Source organism: Staurois parvus, unplaced genomic scaffold (genome assembly GCF_062004578.1).
Source record: "Staurois parvus isolate SC_StPar_1 unplaced genomic scaffold, SC_StPar_1.0 ptg000347l, whole genome shotgun sequence".
Taxonomy (NCBI): Eukaryota; Metazoa; Chordata; class Amphibia; order Anura; family Ranidae; genus Staurois; species Staurois parvus.
Window position 1 is genome coordinate 11,174,150 of NW_028318143.1, and position 16,057 is coordinate 11,190,206.

General features: G+C 41.8%; 1 protein-coding gene across 4 annotated transcripts in view; it reads right to left on the reverse strand.

The window, feature by feature from the left end:
• The window catches only part of LOC149456841 (cytosolic carboxypeptidase 6-like), a 2,243,892-nt gene that overhangs the window by 761,742 nt on the left and 1,466,093 nt on the right, over positions 1 to 16,057 (reverse strand). For 2 of the 4 annotated variants that reach the window (XM_089684446.1, XM_089684449.1), the window contains one exon: positions 4,469 to 4,561. The exons of the other annotated variants lie outside the window; for them this stretch is intronic. In XM_089684446.1, coding sequence (XP_089540572.1) covers positions 4,469 to 4,561 — 93 coding nt within the window. The remainder of the gene's footprint in view (positions 1 to 4,468; positions 4,562 to 16,057) is intronic. 4 annotated transcript variants of the gene reach the window in all.

The window sequence follows — 16,057 nt, forward strand, 5'->3', positions numbered from 1 at the left end:
GAGATTTTTAGGTACCGCAGTTTCACGCCATTCCACGAGCGTGCGCTATTTTAAAGAGTTACATGATGGGTATCTATTTACTCGCTGTAACATCCGCTTTCATATTTTACAAAAAATTGGGGTATATATTGTGTTTTCTTTGTTTTTTTTAATCAAAGTGTATTTTTTTCCAAAAAATATATATTCATTTTTAAAAACTGCGCATTTCGGTTTCAGTTTTCGGCAAAGTGCATTTTGAATTTTCAGTTTCGGCATCAAAATTTTCATTTCGGTGCACTAGTGGCAAGAGGAATGCAGAGGGCAACACATCCCCAGTCTCTCTGCCTTCCTCTTGCCATTGCTTCAGAAAGTGCTTACAGCTGAGACAAACTGCAGCTATGAATCAGCCGTCTCGTTCATAGTTGTTGTCGGATTGACAATGGCAGGAGGGGGCTAGGTAGGACCTCATAACTAGGGTTAGAAAGCATGTAGAAACATAAGACAAAGTACTACGTGTAGTTTGTCTTATAGGGTATGGAACTGTAAAATAAAAATTATAATGATACATCTTTAAAATTTGAATCTGATTGGTTGCTACATTGGCATTCAACAAAATGTAATAAGATAACTTTGTAAAAAAAAGTGTGTCTCCAAGTCTTTGTGCCTCCACCGTCAGCATATCCAGGCATCCTGTGTGCTGACATGACTTCTGCTCCTGATACCATACATACATTCAGTCAAGGACAGTGAATAAGAAGGATAGTAACTAGAGTAGCTGTATCTTCATTCTCCACCTTTTGACAATAATTAAACAGATGAATACCTAGGCCAGAAGTGACATAATCACAGACAGAAGCCACTGATATGGGTGAAGACAGTGGCATAAAGAATCTGGGCTGCGCCCTCCTTTCTAAAGTCGAGCCCTTCTAAAATGCACACTCTAGTCAAGACTTTCAGCTGAGAGTGAGACTGTTTCAATTAAAATAACAGAACCATAAAACAGCAGTTTGAAACACAGTTGGTAACTTTGACTAAGGACTTTTTAGAAATGAAACATGTCAGCTTTTCCTGCAGGGCTGTGTTTTTAGCATTATGTATTAATAAAATGTATGATTTATTTTTTTATATTGGAACTTTCCATGATGTAGGCTATATAATACTAATATCCTATTAGAAGTGAGCTGGCAGAAATTGGAGTCAGGCTCTGGAGCCCTGCAGTGTTTGATTGGGGTAAAGGGATTGAGCATTTCTCTTGGATTTTATACAATTGTATTTTTAAAAAAATCAAAAGTAGTTTCCATAAACGTGATAGCTGATTAGCATATCAGCATATCACTATGTGGCAAATGAGGTTTAATGTTGATAAATGTACGGTCCTGCACTTGGGGGCTAAGAATATGCATGCATCATACATACTAGGGGGGGTACAACTGGGGAAATCAATATTGGAGAAGGATCTGGGGGTTCTGGTAGATCACAAGCTGAATAATGGCATGCAATGCCAAGCCGCGGTTTCTAAAGCGAGCAAAATCCTCTCTTGTATTAAAAGAGATATAGACTCCAGAGAGAGAGAGTTATCATTTACCCCAGTACAAATCATTACTAAGACCTCATCTGGAATATGCAGTTCAGTTTTGGGCATCAATTCACAAAAAGAACATTGGGGAACTGGAGAAAGTACAGAGAAGGGCAACTAAACTGAAGAGGCATGGAGGAGATCAGCTATGAGGAAAGATTAGAGCAATTGAATTTATTCTCTCTTGAGAATAGGAGATTAAGGGGGGATATGATCACCATGTATAATACATAAGGGGGGATATGATCTCCATGTATAATACATAAGGGGGGATATGATCTCCATGTATAATACATAAGGGGGGATATGATCTCCATGTATAATACATAAAGGGGGATATGATCTCCATGTATAAATACATCAGTGGTTCATATAGTGAACTCGGTGTAGAGCTATTCACCCTGAGGTCATCACAGAGGACAAGGGGCACTCTTTATGTCTGGAGGAAAAAAAATTTAATCTCCAAACATGGAAAGGTTTCTTCACAGTGAGAGCTGTGAAAATGTGGAATGGACTCCCTCAAGTTGGTTCTGGCCAGCCCAGTGGATTACTTTAAAAAAGGCCTGGATTGTTTCCTAGATACACAGAATATAACTGGATACTAACATTTATAGGTAACGTTGATCCAGGGAATATCCAATTGCCTCTTGGGGGATCAGGAAGGAATTTTTTTCCCTCCAGGAACAAATTGGATCATGCTTTGCTGGGGTTTTTTTTGCCTTCCTCTGGATCAACTGATGGTGTAGGATTGCAATTTTTTTTTTAATGGTTGAACTGGATGGACTCTTGTCTTTTTTCAGCCAGACTAACTATGTAACTGTATTTCAAAGCGGATTCTCTGTAAAAACTGATCACAAACTAAAGTAAAGATTTGCTATTTTCAGAGGAAATTTTCAAAAATGCAAATTGTACCTGAGCAGTACCCTAAAAAACCTTCCTTTTGTCTTGAATTCCTCTTGGAAGATAACAATGCACTTCTTAGTATGTGACTGTGCCTACACAAGCTGTATATCTGCTGTGCGAGACATAAGGCACTGCTGCCTCTATCTGCTAGTCTCACCAAATGTGGAGTGGAATTTGGTGATGTCACTAATGTGCTGCTCATTATTTTGCATGCTGGAGAGGAAACTTTATCTGAAGTCTTGTAGTGCAAGGACCTCCCTGGTTCCGATTTACACATTCTCTTAATCTGTGCTTTCTGTGCTTCTCCTACAGATTCCTGAATGTACTGCACTAGTCCTTAAGAAGAAAGCCCTGACAAGAGGAGGCAAAGCCTTGCTCCTTTACCAAGATGGCCACTTCCACATACAGACAGTGCAAAACAAGGGCATGTCAAGTCAGCTGCAGAGAACCCACAGTCAAAACAAGTGACTAGCCTTTTGCACCCTGCTTGCAATTTTTGGGCACAGCTTCCACAGTACAGGTCTTTGAAGTGAATTAGTCAAGTACTAAAAGGTACCTAAGCCAACAATACTGCTGAGGTGTCGGCACCTTGGTGTTTTAAAGTACCTCAAATTCTGTGTCCCTGTGGATCCATTGAACCCTAAGAACTGTCTGCACACTCTATAAAGTTTTGCCCTGGTCTATGCAAAATCCTGTCTCCTAAATGCTTAGTGCAACCCTCTCATTCAACAGTTCAACTTCAGAGGCCAGTATAAGCTGTAACATTTGATTGTTGAATGAAACTTTTGGAAATTTACACCAGAGGGTGACAGGAATTTAAGTGTTACTAAGCCAAAACAGTAAAATCAGTCTGTATATGCAGTAAAGCATGTTAGAGAATTCAAAAACCACAGAACACGGAGAGCCTAGTCCTGCAACAACTTGGGGGTGAATACTCCACTCTGAAAGTCCAAGGAATGTCAGGCAATATGCATCAAATGTCACAACTTTATTATAAAAAAAAAAAAGTCACATAAGCAGCCACATACCATAAAAAAAAAAACGAATTCACAAGATGCATTTATAAGACCCACAAGCCCTCTGGGTGGAAGATGCTAAAGCTTGGTGGGACAGGGTGGAAGAATTGACCAGGAAGATGAACTGCGGTGACACCAGCCGCTGGGGACACCAAACCTCAGCCTGCCCAGGCCACAAGTGATGTCAGCTGAGGACCGAATGTGATGTGGGATGAGGGCGGAAGAAGATCTAGGAGGATGCCATAGTAAGGGCACCAGTAGATGGTGTGCTGCTGCCGTGAGCAGGGATGGAATCACCTGGAGTTGGGGCCAATCTTGGAAACAATTATTGATGGTAGATCGTTTACTCAGTTTTGTGTGTATTGCTAATGAGGTTTCTTTTTTTTGAGAGGGAGCATGTGATTAGCACAGGGCCAATCGGCACTGTCCAAACAGAGGGTCAAGGGTCATGCAGCCTCATAGGACAGTCAGAGGAGAATGAAAACTCCCCCAAGTTTTAACCAGTGCTAGGCCGGACACTGATAGGCGTCACAAGACTGCTATATACTGCTGATGAGAAAAGGTATTTAGCAGTTTATATTTACTAAAATATTTAAATTTTCATGTTCTGTGTACTGTGGGAGACCAGATATAGTGAATGCAGAGTCAGGGGCTTATTAACACATTAAGGTAGACATGAGCAAAAGTTGATGCCCTGTGTACAGGCTAGTCATATGATCCAAGTGCTTCACAAAGACACAAAAATTGAAATGAAGACAAAAAATGTACTTGAAGGCATCACAAGGTGCTATCAGAACTGAAAGCAAAGTTAACTTAACTGACAGGTTTACATAAAGCTAAAATTGTTCCTAGGCTAAAAAGTGAAGAAGTAACTCTTTGCAGGTCATACAAGAACCATGTCCTCCACCTGAAAGGAATATCTTCTTTCAGTAATCATCCCCATAAACTGTGACAATGATCTTTTAATATTTAATCATATGGAGGGGGATCTGACCTTCATTTGTTCCAGCTATATCGGAATTTTCTGCTCCTACTGCCACTGGAGGGGAGCCATGGATTCCATTTGTTCGATAATTCCATGAAGACACTAAACAAAACAAAAATACATTATAAGAACATAATATGTACTGGCTGGGTAAAAAAGAAAGGCAACATATCTGAGGAGTAAGGAACAAACTGATTTGAGAGGGATTGCACCTCATGATTAAACGTGCGATTGTTTGTGTAATACACTCCTTGTGCACATGCTACATTGTAGAAACCTTGTCTTATCTGTTCCTTTGACTGTCTTTATCCAGGGTGCATGTCTTTTTCAGCGATTATGTTGTTACTTTATACCCATTTCCTAATAAAAATTCTTTGGAATAAAAAAAAGTGTATTTAAACTCGAGAACAATTATGTATTATATTGCAGCTTACTAGCCTTTACATGATGTGACTGCATGTGAGAGCACAGGGTGTTATCAACTCACAAGGCTTCTGGCAGGATCAACAGGTATTTTTTTTTTTGGCACTTATCAAACAGATATAACAAAATGATTTTGATAGTATATTTAACAAACCACTAGGGAGAAGTACAGTATATTGTTAGAGTTTATATACACGTAAACAGTATGCAGCTGCTATTCTTTTGTTTGTTCAAAGCTTTTTTTGGTCATATTTCTCTTCTGGATCACTGGAGTGCAGGTATTTCTGTACTCTTTTGACCCAGGTTCAGCCAACAGTAGGCTAAAGTCCACTGTCAAATGACATCACTCAGTCAGCAAAGCTCTGGAGGAATCCCGACAATAATTGGAATCCACCCAGATGCCTGTCCGGCCGCTGGCTCAGCCTCTCAGTAAGCTGCTTCCGCCCTCTCCACAGCCCAGCGCTATAGTGAGCACTGGAGGGGCAGAGCAGAAATCTGGTGACTGACAGTCACCACTCTCTGCTGATCAATCAGTTTTCCGGCTTCACTGGGAAATCTCATGATTGATCGATGCTCATTCTTAGAGCAGGCGGGGAACAGCTGCAGCATCGAACCAATGCTGCATCCACCTAGGTGAGCATGTATGCTTGTTTCGTTGTAATCCCACACTTCTCTTTATACCTTCAATGATTAGTTCTTATTATTGTGTCCTCAAGGCACAGAATTCTGAAACATATATCTCTTGGACAAATGGTCTTCCAGCTTTAGAGAGTACATAGATGTAAACAGAGTCTTGTAGTAAAGGGAATGTATATAGCCATGGGGCCCTGTTATTCAATATTATTAAGCATACTCAGAAGCTGGAAGACAGGGTCCAAGGTCAGGCAGTTCACATGGCACTGACGATCAGACTTCCAAATATTTAGGCTCAAAGTAAATAAAGCTAGACAAAGATCAAGAGATAAATCTTTCCAAGGTATTCATGCGCAAATTACAGGCTGAATATTAAAATTCTGTGTTTTAAATCTACGTTTTTTTCTTTATATTTTTCCACATATAAAAATAAAATCTTATTCACCTCCTCATTTAAACATCAATTAGTCTCTATAGTCTCACATTCAGACATGACACGCGAGGGTGAAACAAAGAATTGGATAATTCCAGATGGCCCTATGCTACTAACATTTCATACCATAAAAATTCTCCTATATTTAATCCACATATTATAGTTGGCACAGGCTTCCGACATGCCCGAAGGTATTCAATGCAAAAAAGACCGATGGGGGGCAGCAGCACAGGAATGGAAAGGAGGAAGGAGACACGGGCCTCTGGAGAGGTGACTATACAGTGGCGAAAAAAAGTTTGCCCACTTACAAAGAAATGAAGGGTCTTTAATTTTTATCATAGGTGTATTTTAAATGATAGAGACAGAATATCAACCAAAAAGGCAGAAAAAACACATGATAAAATTTTATATTAAGCTGCAGTTTAGTGAGTAAAATAAGTATTTGATCCCCTACCAACCAACAATAATCCTGGCTTCCACAGACTGGCTATGTGTTCATGTGGTACACAGATTAGTCCTGTCAATTTAAGAAGGTGCTCCTAATGACAACTCATTATGTCTATAAAAGGCACCTGTCCACAGAATCTCTTCTTTTCAAACCTCACCACCATGGGCAAGTCCATAAAGGCTGTCAGGGACAAGACTGTAGATCTGCACAAGGCTGGAATGGGATACAAGACCATCAGCAAGGAACTTGTCGAGAAGGAGACAACTGTTGGAGCGATTATTCGCAAATGGAAGAAATACAAAATAACTATCAATCGTCCTTGGTCTGGAGCTCCATGCAAGATTTCACCTCATGGGGTAAGGATGATCATAAAAAAAGTGAGGGATCAGCCCAGAACTACACGGGAGGAGCTTGTGAATGATCTAAAGGCAGTTGGGACCACAGTCACCAAACACATGATTGGTAACACAATACGCCACCATGGATTAAAATCCTGCAGCGCCAACAAGGTGCCCCTCCTCAAGAAGGCACATGTACAGGCCAATCTGAAGTTTGCCAATGAACATCTAAATGATTCAGAGAAGGATTGAGAGAAAGTGCTGTGGTCAGATGAGACCAAAATTGAGCCCTTTGGCATTAACTGAACTTGCTGTGTTTGGAGGAAGAAAAATGCTGACTGTGACCCTAAGAACACCATCCCAACAATCAAGCACAGAGGTGGAAACATTATGCTTGGGGCTGTTTCTCTGCTAAAGGTACAGGCTGACTTTGCCTTACTGGGTGGCCAATGGACTGGGCCATGTATTGTAAAATCTTGGATGAGAACCTTCTTCTGTCAGCCAGATGGGTCTTCCAGCATGACAATCACCCAAAACATACCCCCAAGGCAACAAAGGAGTGGCTCAGGAAGCACATTAAAGTCATGGAGTGGCCTAGCCAGTCTCCAGACCTTAATGCTATAGAAAATTTATGAAGGGAGCTGAAACTTCGAGCTGCCAAGCAACAGCCAGGAAACCTTAAGAATTTAGAGAAGATCTGTAAAGAAGAGTGCACCAAAATCCCTCCTGAGATGTGTGCAAACCTGGTAACCAACTACAAGAAATGTCTTACCCCTTTGCTTGCCAAGTACTGGGTCATGTTTTGCCTGGGGATCAAATACGTATTTTACTCACTGAACTGCAACTCAATTTATAACATTTGTATCGTGTTTTTTGGTTGATATTCTGTCTCTATCATTTAAAATGCACCTATGATACAAATTATAGACCCTTCATTTCTTTGTAAGTGGGCAAAGTTACAAAATCTGCAGGGGATCAAATAATTATTTTCCCCACTGTACTACTGCTTCTATTGTAGGGAAGTTCTGTTTTTTTTTTGGTAACCCAACAGAGTTAGGGCCTTTTCACTCAGGTTGGACTGAGATTAGATGAGCAGGGGATCTGTCAGCTGATCCCCTGCTGATCAGAGCATAGCGGGCGGATGACAGGTCCGTATCCGCTATACATGAACTGACAGATAAACTTTACATAATGCTCTGTGGTCGACGGATGTACGCTGGCTACACTGTCTACTTACACCCAACTGCCCTCTGATCCAATCTGCCTAGATGGAGGGAGACAGATCACCTTATTTATTTATTTATTTTTTTAACAGACTGGATCGGATTAGAGGTTGGAGGGTGTAAACGGACAAAAGTTCACAGGGGTGAATGAAGGGTATGATCACGTTGGCCTGAAAAAGGCGGAGAAGACCGTACCTTTTGTTTACCTTTTCGTGAAATATGAAAAGGTGAATACACTCCAAATATCCTGGCCACCACTTGAAGCCCCGCTGCACATAGCAGCCTTGAAACTCTGTGCTGTTGGTGAGGCCCGGAGTGAGTCTCCATCATAATGCTCGAAATGGCAAGGCTTATTAGTCACTGCAATATGTGACGGCACTGACCAATGAGAAGCGCTTCTTTCATCTAGGACACCTTATTGGAAGAAGAAGCCTAAGATGTTGTTCTCATTGATCGGCACAGTCACATGGCTGTGCTGACCAATGAGCTCTTGTGATTGTGAGAATTATGATGGATACTCATTCTGAGGCTGTGTATTGTGGTGTAGGGCTGCACTGATATATTGGTGGCCGAAACATATCAGCCAAAAATAGTGTTATCAGCATTTTGCCGACAGAAAAAAGCTGCTGATACATGCAAAGTTGCAAAAACACCCCTCTAGTGACTTCAATGCAAAATCACGCCTCAGACTTTCATGCTAACTCGTGGCCCTATTGAGTTCAATGCAAAAACGCCCCCTAGTGACTTCAATGCAAAATTGAGTCTCACAGACATTAATGCAAAACCACTCCTTAGTGACTTCAATGCAAAATCGCATCTCATAGATTTCCATGCACAATCATGACTCCATTGACTTCAATGCAAAAAAGACCCCTTGCGACTTCAATGCAAAATTGCCAGACACATTAATTACCGTATTTTACGCTCCATAAGATGCACCAGAGACTGCGGACACAGTACAGAAGACGACTAGAGACTGCGGGCACAGTACAGGAGATGACCAGAGACTGTGGGCACAGTACAGGAGATGACCAGAGACTGCGGGCACAGTACAGGAGATGACCAGAGACTACGGGCACAGTACAGGAGATGACCAGAGACTACGGACGTAGTACAGGAGACGACCAGAGACTGCGGACACAGTACAGGAGATGACCAGAGACTGCGGACACAGTACAGAAGACGACCAGAGACTGCGGGCACAGTACAGGAGATGACCAGAGACTGAGAACATAGTACAGAAGACGACCAGAGACTGCAGGCACAGTACAGGAGATGACCAGAGACTGCGGACATAGTACAGAAGACAACCAGAGACTGCGGGCACAGTACAGGAGATGACCAGAGACTGTGGGCACAGTACAGGAGATGACCAGAGACTGAAGGGAAAAGTACAGGAGACGACCAGAGACTGCGGACACAGTACAGGAGATGACCAGAGACTGCGGGCACAGTACAGGAGATGACCAGAGACTGAGAACATAGTACAGAAGACGACCAGAGACTGCAGACATACTACAGGAGATGACCAGAGACTGCAGACATACTACAGGAGATGACCAGAGACTGCAGACCTTTGGGGAGCAGGGAGTACCTGAATTTGACAGTTACCTGCTCCCACTTCCGCTGCGATCGCCTAGGCCAGGGGTAAGCAACCTGCAGCTCTCCAGCTGTTGCAGGACTACAAGTTCCATCATGCCTCTGCAAGTCATAGCTGTAACTGTCAGTTTTGTAATGTTGCAATGCCTCATAGGAAATGTAGTTCCACAACAGCTAGAGAGCCCCAGGTTGCCTACCCCTGGCCTAGGCGATTGAAAGCGGAAGTTGTCCTCCCTCGCTCCACCGTAGTCTTCTGGGACACGACAGGTTCCAGAAGACTACAAGGCCATTCACAAAGCACAGCGCTTCTCACGCATGCGCAGTGGGCACCCGGCTGTGAAGCCGCAAGCAGAATTTTCATTTCAGTGCACCACTATTATGACGTATGATTTACTACACGGGTAGTACGGTGGCATGTGCGGGGCATGACGGCCAGTATGTGTGGTGGGGTCCAGAAGGGTGGCCAGGATATTTACGTTAGTTCACCTTTTCATTTGTATTGTGCTTGCAGATATTATCAGTTGTAAGCTAGATTGGCACATTTGTTCTAACAAAGGGTTAAAAGTCTCACGTGTTGGTACATTATATATTAATGCACATTTATTCCATTCACACCTAGCAATGACTTCCATACACAGGCTTCTTTTGAGCATTTTTGCTTTCAAATATGCGTGTCCTTTGAAGTGTTTTACAACATTTTGTGGAACTTATATGCAAGCTCATGGGAGGAGAGGAGAAGCTTCCATTTAAGTCTACGGGGCCAAAAACACAAGAAATGAACAACCTTCTGCGCTCAAGGTGGATGTTCCAGCATTGGAGAACTTTAGGTCTTCGACAACTTGAAACTGAGCAAGACTTTGCAGCCCCCTAAAGACTTGTGTAGCCCAAAGAACACTCCGATGAAGAGTGTACCTACCCTTGAAACATGTCAGACCTTTGAAGTGTCTTCTCTACATCAGGATAAGCGCAGTGGACCAAGGTTTGCAGATCACTGTGGATACTGACGAGGTTGATATCAGGTGCATGTAGACACCTGTTTTACTTTTTCAATAAAATGCGCAAAGCTAGTGCGCTCAAAAACACAACACATCTAAAAAAAAATCTCAGGTACCTTTTCAAGCTTTGAGCAACTGAACATAGAGGTGAGGACAGTCTGTTGTGAAAACAATGGGATTCCTATTGTTGAGGGTTGTCACGCCTAGGCTTAAGCCTTGTCGTTTTTTGTTAAATCCAGTGAGCTGAATGACAAAGAACTGAGGAGCTCACTGTACGAACGTTGAAGTGTTAGTACAACGATCTCCCGCTAGGCTATCGTGTTCTGACAGAGGGACCACCCCTGGGCCAGAACACACCAGTCAGCACTTGCAGCCATTGGCTGCTGGATTTCCAGCACGCATGTTCGACAGAAGCCAGATGTTAGGCCAGCTTCTGTCAGACAGGCTGAGGTAGACACTGGCCAGTTTCTGTTGAACCAGCCACTATTCGGCCCATGTGTACCAGCTGTTGGGTGCAAAAACTCTCAGTGGTGAATGAAAAAAAAAAATAATAAAAAATCCCTTGGTCTGTCTCTTATTTGTATGCTGGATGTTTTTCTCAATAATTTTAAGCTACCTCTAAAGTCCTATGTATACACTGACTCCACACTAGAACTAGAAAAGGTAAGTCATTTTTCATTATTTTTAGGAGTGGGAACACATACGTGGTGGGGGTCTTGAAGGGAGGGGTTCTTAAATTTGACTGCAAGAGTGGAAGTACTGTACTCGATAAACTACCAGTATTGCAGTTCCATCCACATGAAACTAGCATAAACTAGGGCAGAACATACAAACTTCATGCAGAAAGGACTGTAGGGTCTCCTTTTAAGTTCTAACCATGAAGTCACTGAGCGGGGATTATGGTAATGTAGTCAAATCTTCATTGTATTGGTTAGAATACTGACAATTTCTGGCCAGCATAAGTCAAAGCAGAAGAGTTTAAAGAGAAAAAAAAAGGTGAGCATGCCTTTATGGTCCTTTGGGAACTCACCTTCAAAAGCGATGTAAAATCAAATCTTCCCAACTGAAACTGCTGGTTAAAGAAGGAAAAAAAAAAAAAAAGAGAGGATGGTGTGGAGTCAAAGACCGCACACTTGTACAGGCAGAGAAACGTTTTAATGAACAGATTCATTTCATAAGGCTTCTTTAAAGAGCGACCACTTGGTCTTCTCCTTCAGAAGTAAGGGAGCAGGTACATCAAAGCTTATGAAGTGAGCTGGGCCCGCGAGCAGCCAGAGACTTCATCTGATTAGAAGTTAAAGTTGATAAAGCCAGCGTTATGAGTTACATGAATCCTGGGGAAAACTCGAACAGAAGCTAGTAGGAGCTTTGTCACTAATGAAAGCAAATGAAAGGGAGCTGCAGGAATCAGATCACGCCACAGAACTGAACAAGGCTTATGTTCTCATTTTCTCGAGTAAATCATGTTGTTTACCTTGAAGCGCTAGAAATCCCTCAAGGAGGTATGGTCTTACAGTAGATCCCCATCCTGAACTTTCAGTTACATTTAGGACAAAAGCAGGAAAAGGCTAGACTGTGAGGTTTTTATTGCTGTCTGTGCCCAAGTTGGGGAGATTTCCCCTGTCTGTCCCAGTGACACAAGAAAAAGCCAGGGTGTTGGGACACGTGGTCCCCAGCTGCTCTGCACTGTGGGTATCAAGGCCACCAGTCTTCATTCATCAGTGACAGCTCTCATAACATCAGCACTCCCCATGAATCTGTGGTGAGGTTATGCAAATATTTATATATTCTTACCAAGCAACAAATTAACTTAAAACACGCCTCAATGACCTCTGTAGCTGCAGGTGGAGCAATTCGTTTTAAAAAGTCATTACATTTCAGTAGCCCTGCTCAACTCACCCTGTTCCCCCCTACCAGCAGTGACTCAGTAGATTTGAAGCCCACTAAATTTTAATATTGACACAGAGCAGAAATCTGAGAGGGGCAACAGCTGAGAGAGTGACTTGGGTGACTTCAGAGTTTCTGCTATAAATTTTAAGGATAAATTGCTCCATGGTGCCAGCAGCTACAGAGGTCAATAAATGTTTTTTTAAGCTCATTCACTGCTTGATAAAGATATGTATAATCCTAAAACGCTGATAATATGGACAAAGGTTCACTTTAAAATGGTTGTAAAGGCTCAAGGTTTTTTTACCTTCACGTGTTATATGCATGAAGGTAAAAAACATTCTCTGTGCAGCAGCTCCCCCAGCCCCCCCAATACTCAACTAAGCCCGCTCTTGATCCAGCGATTTGCACTGGAGTCTCTGCAATCCCGGGACTCACTCTCCTCATTGGCTGAGACAGCAGCGGGAGCCATTGGCTCTTGCTGTTGTCAATCACAGCCAATAACCCAATGAGAAGAGAGAGGTGTGGATGGACACATGGAGCAGGGTGTGCAAGCTGCTTGCTGTGGGGGCACCCGACAGGAGGGAGGGGCCAGGAGCCCCTGCAGGGGTCCTGAGAGGAGGAGGATCTGGGCTGCTCTGTGCAAAGCCACTGCAGTGACCAAATAAGTATGATGTGTTATTTAAAAAAAAAAGAAAAAAGTAAGCTTTTTAATATAACTTTAACCACTTCCTACCAGCTCTTTTACCCCCTTCCTGCCAAGACCAATTTTCAGCCTTCAGCACTGTCGCACTTTGAATGACAAATGTGCGGTCATGCGACATTGTACCCATATGAAATTTTTATAATAGTTTTCACACAAATAGAGCTTTCTTTTGGTGGTATTTAATCACTGCTGGGTGTTTTATTTTTTGCGCTATAAACAAAAAAAGAGCAAACAATTTTGTTTCTATTATACCATTTTGAAAACAGGTAATTTTTCTCCTCACTGGTGTGCGTTGATGAGGCTGCACCGATAGGCAGCACTGATAGGCACTGATCAGGTGGTACAGATAGGCAGCACTGATGGGCACTGATAGGAGGCATTGATAGGCGGCACTGATGGGTGGCACTGATGGGCACAGGTGGGCGGCACTGCTGGGCACTGATCAGCAGTGCCCTCATGATCAGTGCCGATCACTTCTCTGACAATTGCCGGTTATCGGCAGTACTTTCCTAACGCTGTGAAACTGCAGTAACCAGTGATCTGCTGTGTCATTGGACACAGCTGATCACGTGGTAAAAGGCCACCGTGATTGGCTGTGTACCGTATCCCGTGATCAGCTGTGTCCATAGGGGTGCGTGCCACTGGGGGAGCGCAAGGGGCGTGTTCTGGAATGATGTCCATGGACGTCATCCCAGAACCAGACAATCACGCTGTAGCTGTCCTTCGGCTATATCATGGTAGGAAACTGGTTAAAGGAGCTGTCTAGCTGTAACTTATTTATGTAAAATAAATCAGTGTTATGGAATTAATCTTACAAATCTATTTTACGTATTGTTTACACAAATATTATATATATATATATATCATACACAATGATAAGAAAAAGTATGAGAACCCCTTGAAATAAACTGGCTTTTTGCAGTAATTTGCCATATAATGTGACCTGATCCTCATCTAACTCATGACAACAGATAAACACAATGGGGATGGTGATGGAATGGAGATTTACTAAAACTGGAGCACGCAGAATCTGGTGCAGCTGTGCATGATAACCAATAAACTTCTAACATCAGCTTGTTCAATTAAGCTTTGACAATAAGACCTAGAAGCTGATTGGTTACTATGCACACCTCCACCAGTTTTAGTAAATCTCCCCCATTGTGCTTAAGCTGATAGTACACAAAAGTCTAATTTCTCGTGTTTTTATTGAACACACCCAATAATCATTCACAGTGAACCCATAAACTAATTAAGTCGATGAAAGCAAGTCAATAGTTTGCACACCTGATGTCTCATTAGTGAACTGAGGTGGAGGTGTGGTTTAGAGCTACTTTGATTGATAAAAGACACTCAAGACATTTTAAGATTGCTGTTCATAAGAAGCATCAGCTAATGTGAACTATGCCTCTCAAAAAGAAGCACTCTGAAGACATACAATCAAGAGTAGTTGATGGTGTATTAAGAAATTAGAATTTTATGGCAAATTATTGCAGAAAACCAATTAACTCCAGGGGGTCCATACTTTTTCTTGCCTTGCAAATCTATAAGTTGGCCAAACTCCCAAAAACAATGCAGTTACTGTTTTGTTGATATCTTCTACCTTATCAATTAGTGTTAAGCCTCGTATACACGACGAGAATATTGGACAAATATTTTTTTTTCTCATATTGAAAACAAATGGGCTACTAAAGCTATGAAAATTCTCATAAGACAGAAAACAACTTCCTGCGATTATATCATGTATTGTATTGTAATGTATTCTTTCATTTCCAAGCATGCGCGGTCTTGGTCACTCTATAATTTATGGACCAATACTCTACTGATTAAACAAAAATCGTTTGTTCCGTTTTCTTATGAGAAACATTTTTGTGCTTGTCCCTTCAGATAATTCCACATGAATGGTCGTGATTGGCTCTCAAAAGCTGTGTACTAACACTCAGACTATCAGACAAGTGCTCCGAAAACGGTTTTTTTCGTCCGATTTTCTCATCATGTGTACTAGCCTTTAACGTTTATAATACCTTGATTGTTGATCAGAGCAGTCATATTTGCTCATAACATACACAGGCTCTGATTCCTGTTGGTATCACAGCACAATAACTTGCGATTGTGCTCCTCTCTCCCTGCAAAACTATGGTCAGGGCTGACCTGACTAAAGAGAACACACCACACTTATCCCAGCAGTCTTCATGCAGAGATGCTAATTACATTACCACTAGAGGGAGCATTTACAGATCTGTATAGGAAATACTGTAAATATACATCAAACAAATTCAAATGTAAAAGCCATATCAAAAAACGACAGATAAATGTTGCAATAAAACCTTAAAATGTGCAACTTGCTCAAAAGACACTATAGCTTTGTTTTAAAGCAATGCATAAAGGCTTTATTTGAAGTACTTTCTGACACTTGAAATGATCAAACCGAAATGTCAAAATAAAAAGCAAAACTATAAAAGAAAGAAAACAAAAATAAAAAAACTTCAAAACATGAAAACAACCCTGAAATGCCTGCTGTATATATTATATTTCTGGCAACAAACACACAGACGTATTAAGGCAAAAATTATGCCTAGTGTAAAAAAAAAAAAACACAATATTTTACAGCAGCTGGGGTGTACAGCCAGCCACATGAGAGAATGACTGTAAACCGATGTACCTGTGTAACATTGATGCTTCTCTGCATCTGCAGTTACCCACATATTCACATATAATGTATCATAAAGTGGTTCTAAAGGCAGAAGGTTTTTTTTTTTTTGTTTTTTTTTACCTTAAGCATTTTCTGTTTGAAGGTAAAAAAAACCTTCTGCATGAAGCCCCCCAGTCCCACCTAAATACTTACCTGATTTTGATCTTGATCCAACATTGTGCACAACAGCAAAGGCTCTTTTGGCTCTCTCCCTCCTCATTGGC